General features: G+C 43.0%; 2 protein-coding genes across 2 annotated transcripts in view; one reads left to right on the forward strand and one right to left on the reverse strand.

The window, feature by feature from the left end:
* The window catches only part of psma3 (proteasome 20S subunit alpha 3), a 4,155-nt gene extending 1,164 nt beyond the window's left edge, over positions 1–2,991 (forward strand). Inside the window, exons 3-11 of the mRNA XM_014022107.1 lie at positions 41–164; positions 247–348; positions 465–538; positions 624–696; positions 2,328–2,393; positions 2,471–2,517; positions 2,600–2,667; positions 2,747–2,811; positions 2,876–2,991. Coding sequence (XP_013877561.1) covers positions 41–164; positions 247–348; positions 465–538; positions 624–696; positions 2,328–2,393; positions 2,471–2,517; positions 2,600–2,667; positions 2,747–2,811; positions 2,876–2,920 — 664 coding nt within the window. The 3' untranslated portion in view covers positions 2,921–2,991. The remainder of the gene's footprint in view (positions 1–40; positions 165–246; positions 349–464; positions 539–623; positions 697–2,327; positions 2,394–2,470; positions 2,518–2,599; positions 2,668–2,746; positions 2,812–2,875) is intronic.
* A 290-nt stretch (positions 2,992–3,281) lies between these two features.
* Positions 3,282–6,607, reverse strand: part of arid4a (AT-rich interactive domain 4A) — a gene marked incomplete in the record, with an annotated part of 28,000 nt that continues 24,674 nt past the window's right edge. The window contains 4 exon segments of the mRNA XM_014022081.1: positions 3,282–4,288; positions 5,545–5,691; positions 6,012–6,167; positions 6,245–6,349. Coding sequence (XP_013877535.1) covers positions 4,185–4,288; positions 5,545–5,691; positions 6,012–6,167; positions 6,245–6,349 — 512 coding nt within the window.

Here is a 6,607-nt window from a genome sequence, read left to right on the forward strand (position 1 = left end):
GTGTGTGTGTGTGTGTGTGTGTGTGTGTGTGTGTGTGTAGCACAGCCATCGGGATCCGCTGTAAGGATGGGATTGTGTTCGGGGTGGAGAAGCTCGTCCTGTCCAAACTGTACGAGGAGGGCTCCAATAAACGCATTTTCAATATTGACAGACATGTTGGCATGGTAACAAAGACACACACAAACACACATTAGGACAACAGTTTAAATGGATCAGGCTGTCTGACTCATACTGCCCCCCCCCCAGGCTGTAGCGGGGCTGTTAGCTGACGCTCGCTCTCTGGCTGAAGTGGCTCGAGAAGAAGCCTCCAGCTTCAGATCAAACTATGGACACAACATTCCTCTGAAGGTAAGACGTGGTCTTGGTTTGTCCTCCTCGTGTCTTCAGTCCAGAACCGGTCCATGTCCGCTGCGTGTTACTGTTGCCCCGCCCCCTCTCAGGTGTGACCTCTGTCTGTCCTGCAGCACCTGTCGGACAGAGTGGCCATGTACGTCCACGCCTACACGCTGTACAGCGCCGTCAGACCGTTCGGCTGCAGGTCGGTTCTGTTCAGACCCGGTGACCACCAGAACCTGGTGGTTTTCTCTTSAGTCTGTAATCTGAGTCCTGTTTGTTTGTCTCAGTTTCATCCTGGGCTCGTATGAGAARGACGACGGGCCGCAGCTCTACATGGTGGACCCGTCTGGGATCTCATATGTGAGTCGTTTTATTTGTACATGAAGGAAACGTTCAGTTAGAGATTACACAAGTAAATATATCAGGGTTCAGTACCTTATATTTAAGACCATCAGGGACAGGGGTGGGTATATTTAAGGTTTTATCGATACTACTACTGTTATCTTTACTGGTTATTGATCCGGTATTTTAACGGTTCTCTTATTGATACTTTTCTATTGGAATAAAACCAGTGTTTCCCCTTAGGGTGGTGGGGTTACACACAAAAAATAAAATAAAATACAAAGTTAGTGCATGTGACTCAGTGTGGGTCGGTGTTGGTCACAGAATATGAACCATATTTTATCAGATTTTTTCTTTGTCCTCCAAGTTTGACGTTTGGATGTGGAGGAACAACAAGCTCTGATCCTGGTGTTATTTAGAATAAATAAATGCTGAAACGCTGTGTGTGGGGGGGCTTGGTTAATGCTGGGGAGACGCTACAAACACAAAATTATGAATATGCMATGCTTTTACATTATAGAACTGAAAATAAAGCCACTTATTCCTTAATTTGCATTTAGCTACACTAACCTGGAGTCATGATGTAAATCCTGTCTGCAGATACAGAAGTTCAGTTGCTTCGTCTTTTTTCTATTTTAATTTTTCATGTCCTTGGTGACTCATAGATAATCCACAGAAAGATATGATAGTGACGTCGAGCGRTCAAYGCTAAAGTTACTCAATCGATACTTTAATTTAAACATGACGCTTTGTTCCAAATAAATGCTGCACCGGAGCATCCGGTCAGAGGCAGGTCAGATAATTATTAAATCGGCTCTGACTGCACAGCTTCAGATTCAACATGCTAACAACTAACTTCCATCGGCTAATTCTGTAAATACTGTGCTGAATGAATGAGACGGCACATAGTTTTCTGCACGTGGGTAGTGAGTTGCTAGTAGCATGTGTTGCTAGCAGCCAGTGTTGCTAGCAGCCAGTGTTGCTAGCAGCCTGTGTTGCTAGCAGCCAGTGTTGCTAGCAGCCAGTGTTGCTAGCAGCCAGTGTTGCTAGCAGCCAGTGTTGCTAGTAGCATGTGTTGTTAGCAGCCAGTGTTGCTAGTAGCCTGTGTTGCTAGCAGCCCCTCCCCTTCATGTTGAGGAGAGCTCAGAGGAAACAGGCTGCAGAGGGGAGAGAGGAAAACAGCTCTTTCTAAACAACATCCTGTCTGCAGTACGCCGGCAGTTATTTCTGGAGCTTATCGATCTGGTCAAAATTCATCACGTGGAACCAGTAGTGAAAAAATACCTGTTTTTTGTAGCATCCCTAATTAGGAATAACATTTAAGACCAAGAAATGTTTACATAGAAACAGTTTTTATCAAACTAAGCACTTCATAAAGACAGACCACWTCAACCTCTGATTACTGAGCTTTAGTTTATTTACGCAGCAACACTTCTCTGGAATGATCAGAAGTAAATAGATTTAAAACTTGACAAAATAAAATTTAAGAGCTTGGATGAAAATCTGGGTACTTTTAAGACTTTAAGCCTAACATTTAGGTTTTCAAATTTGAGACTTTTTAAGACCCTGAATGAACTTGATGAACCTGGAGTCTGTAAGTTTAAATGATCTGAAGTTTGTCGTGKTTCACCAACACCCGGTCTGTTCAGGGTTACTGGGGCTGTGCCATTGGGAAAGCCAAACAAGCTGCGAAGACGGAGATTGAAAAACTGCAGGTGAGTCCAGATCCTCAGAACCACAGGAGCAGAACCAGAACAATGAGTCCACTGAGCCGCTGCTGTTTCTGTTTCAGATGAAAGACATGACCTGCAGAGAACTCGTTAAAGAAGTCGCTAAAATGTGAGTGTGTTTTATTTAAACTAACGGCTCAGGATGTAATTAAAACAATTGTTGTGAAAGTTAACCCTTCACCTGTTCTCAGAATCTACATCGTTCACGACGAGGTGAAGGACAAAGCGTTTGAGCTGGAGCTCAGCTGGGTCGGAGAAGGTGAGTAACCCGTTTACTGAGGTCGGACCTCGGGTCCAGGCTGGTTACCACGGTAACGTCTCTCCTCCTCCTCCCTCAGTCACGAACGGTCGACACGAGTTTGTTCCCAAAGACGTCAGAGAGGACGCAGAGAAATACGCAAAGGTGAGCCCCACACACCTGAGTTTACCTGCAGGGTGCTCAGAGCTGAAACTGTTTGTTGTTTCAGGATTCTCTGGAGGAAGAGGACGACTCTGATGAAGATAACATGTAACTTGTCTGTTTTTATATTGTTCATCTTTCATGTTAGTTTTTTTGTTTTTCAAAATAAAAGTTTCAGGGTCACTTCTGCGTGTTGTTTTTAAAGCCTCAGGTGCGGTCAGATTGTGAACAAGAGAAACATGGTTAAAAACTTTATTAGAAACAGACGCTGCTTGTTGTGTACACACACACACACACACGCACGCACGCACGCACACACACACACACTCTCCTGCTCTAAAAGGATTTCTGTATTTACATCGTCGCTCTGAAACGCCGCCAGCAAAACACAAACAAAAATACATGGAGTTCATAATACTACAGTACAAAGAGTCTTCTCTTAGAAAATATTAGAAATCCTTTGTCACGTCGTGTAAAATTCAAATACAGGTGTGGATTTTTATTCTCTGTACAAAACCAACATGTTGAACCGAACGCAGGAAACAGAACCGAGGTCCAGAACAACGTCCCTGAAAACACAAAGTTCAGAAGTGCATCTGTGGGCAGAACCAAGTCACATCCAGTCAGCRGGGGCTTTACATCCTAATTCTTCTAACGTCACGTTTAGTTTCACTGATAACGAAAATCTGTCTGATTTTACTGCTCAAACATTTAAACAGAACTCACTTCAGATTTTAGTCAGTTCAGAACAATTTAAATGTTTTTCTTTGCACAAAATTCAAATTTTAAATAAAATCTGAAAGTTGCTGGTGAATGTAAGAATTTAATTTTTCTTTTTAACCTCCAATAATAAATTAAACTTGTATTAAAGCCAAAACGCTGAACGACCTGTAATTTCCTTTATAAAACGAAATGTACAAAAACTCAACTTTTACCTCCCGTCTTTTCAAAATAAAAGCTCTGATTCTGTTAAAGGAACAAAAGAAGCTGGATGTTGGTTTATAAAGAAGTGAACAATAAATTAAAGAGTGGAGGGATGGTTCAGGGTTCGTTGACCTTTGACCCCTCCTGACTCCGCCTTCAACGCACAGTAAATTATCGTGAAATGAGGAGGCGRAGCCCTGGAAGGAAGGAGGAAGAARAAGTTCTGGATCCGCTCAAACAAAGCCTGCTCTCGTCAGCCTACTCGAACAGTGAGTTCTCAGGTGAGGGGGCGGGGCCTCTTTGTGCTGCCACACGCGGAGGAGTGGCCAGTTCCCATCAGTCCCAACTGGGAGCCGTTAGCGTGTCCCTTTCGCTTGCTCGGGGCCTGCGTAGTGGGCGGAGTCTGTGGTGAAGGGGCGGGGGGCTGTGGGAGGAGCCTCGTGGGCGTATCATCACCTGCACTCCACGGCCACAGTGTTCTGAGTGGGAGAGGCCGAGGTCGGACTCATGCCCGTGTCTGAGGACCCCGAGGAGGTGGACACCGTCGTGTTGGACACTGAGGAGGACAAACAACCAATCAGAACCCAGACAGAAACAAACAGGCGGGTCAAATTACTCATTTAACTCGTTAACGTCACACTTTAACACTGTCGTTCACAATCATTCACACTATTGATCATTTCTTCTGTCCGGTTTTCAGCACCTAACAGTGTTTCAACAACCAAACGTTCAGCTCATTCGGCTGCTTTGACTTTTGGTATTTCAGCTTTTTACACTTTTTCAGCTATTTCACTTTTTTAGTCACTTTTCTGTGACTGAAMATGAATGCAGCTGTTTTCAACATCCTTAAAATAATTTAAAATGTTTCTAAATCTTTACAGCACATTTGGTTCTGGTTCTGCTCATTTTCACATTCTTGTGTTAATTTTAGCTACCTTTTTTTWTTGTTGCCAATTTTAGCTTTTTTCTGCTATTTCAGCTAAAATTCTGCTTGTTGCTAGCCTTTTTCTACTTTTGTGTTTTTTCTGCTACTTTGTACTATTTATGCTTCTAACAGATGCCTTCTGCTATATTCAGCTATTTGCTGCAATTTTAGCTAATGTTTAGCTGCTACTAGCTAAAGTTAGCTTTTCTAAGCTAACCACTTTTTTTGTAGCTATTAAAACTTTTTGCAGTCAAGTTCAGCAAACTTGTGCTCCTTATGCTTATTAATTTCCAGCTACTTTTTAGGTGTTTTACTGAAAATTTCAGCAGTTTTAGTTTTTGAACTACAAATTGTCACTTTTATGAAACTTTATGATTTTTTTCTCTTTTATCTATTTTTCCACTATAAACATTTCAACTGGATGCTAATTTCAAATTGTGGCTGCTATCTTTAGCATATTTTATGCTAATTTTATGTTATTTTATCATATTTTTTTTCTGCTACCTAGTGCTATTTATGCTTCTTACAGATGTTCTCAGCTATTTTAGCTCTTAGCTCTTAGCTGTTTTCTGTTTTCAACTAGATTTGTGCTCCTTTTTACTGTTTTTCTGCAAAGTTTTATTCCTTTAGCTTTTCAAAGTGAGCTTACTTTAACACTTTTCCTATTAAATATTTTCAGCTCATTTTCAGCAGCRTTCACTTTAAGTTTTCAGCACRAAGCATTTACATTAGCATGTTTGCAGGAAATGCCATTTCTCTAGTTAATCCAGAGGTTTTAGATTTAACCAGTTATCAGGTAAAATTTAATGAATATAACAATAAGCATGTTTTTAACTCTGTGGTTCAGACTGGGGTCAGGATTTCCCAGCATGCACTGCTGCTCGCACCTTCTCTCTCCTTCTTCTTTAGTCTCTTCCTCCGTCTGTCGATGGAGGCCACCTCAGACTTCAGGCTCAGGTAGTACTTCCTGATCTCCTGCAGCTTCTCCTGCAGGAAGGAGATCCTCTCTGTGCTCGACATGCTGTCCAACTCGTCTGAGGAAGAGGAGGTCAGAGGTCAACCATTCTGTCTCTAAAACCAGAGGTCCTGCCACAACTGTTGATTCAAAGACGTCTTTAGGACGTGGGGTGTGGATCAGGGTCTCAGAGACTCAGGAGGCTTTTAGTTCCACACGTCTGATTTAAAACAACACATATAAGAACCAGGATCAAACATTAGGGTGACGAATAATGTCTGACATCTTGACTCTGTGTAGAGACAGTCATGGGGCGGAGTCAGGATGCAAAGAGGTTCTGCTAGTGCTGGACCCAGTGTGTGTGTGTGTGTGTGTGTGTGTGTGTGTGTGTGTGTGTACCGAGCTGCAGTGTCCACTTGTAGGAGCGCTGAGGGGACGGGGAGTTGTGTTTGTCCTTGCTGTGAGACGACGGGGACGACAGGCCGAGACATCGGGACTTCTGAGACTTGGACACCGAGGAGAGACGAGACTGGTCCTCGCTGTCACTGCTGTGTCCTGTGGAGACAGACGGGGGGTCAGAGGTCAGAGGTCCTTCATGTGACCTGATGCTGCTGATGGGGGCGTGGCCTCACCTGCTCCGTTCTTGTCCACCTTGGCGGGGGTGTGGGTGCGTTTTTGGTTGCGTTTGTGTTTCTTGGCCGACGGGCTGGAGTCGCAGTCGTTCAGTCTCTTCTGACCTGAGGGGTCAAAGGTCACAGGTTAGAGCACAAACAGGACCAGATCAGGGTTCATGCAGGGGTCAGGAGGTTAAGCTCAGACCAAACTGACACAATAACATAAAATGATCCCAGTAATTTTACCTTAGAAACCTTTTATTGTTATTAATTTAACTATTAAAGAATATTTAACTTTAATACATGAACACTAAATTATTTTAATGAAACACATATCTGTAGCTGTGTTTCCACTGACCATGAAAATGCACAAATTAGAAT

The sequence above is a fragment of the Austrofundulus limnaeus genome, unplaced genomic scaffold, assembly GCF_001266775.1.
Source record: "Austrofundulus limnaeus strain Quisiro unplaced genomic scaffold, Austrofundulus_limnaeus-1.0 Scaffold318, whole genome shotgun sequence".
Lineage (NCBI taxonomy): Eukaryota > Metazoa > Chordata > Actinopteri > Cyprinodontiformes > Rivulidae > Austrofundulus > Austrofundulus limnaeus.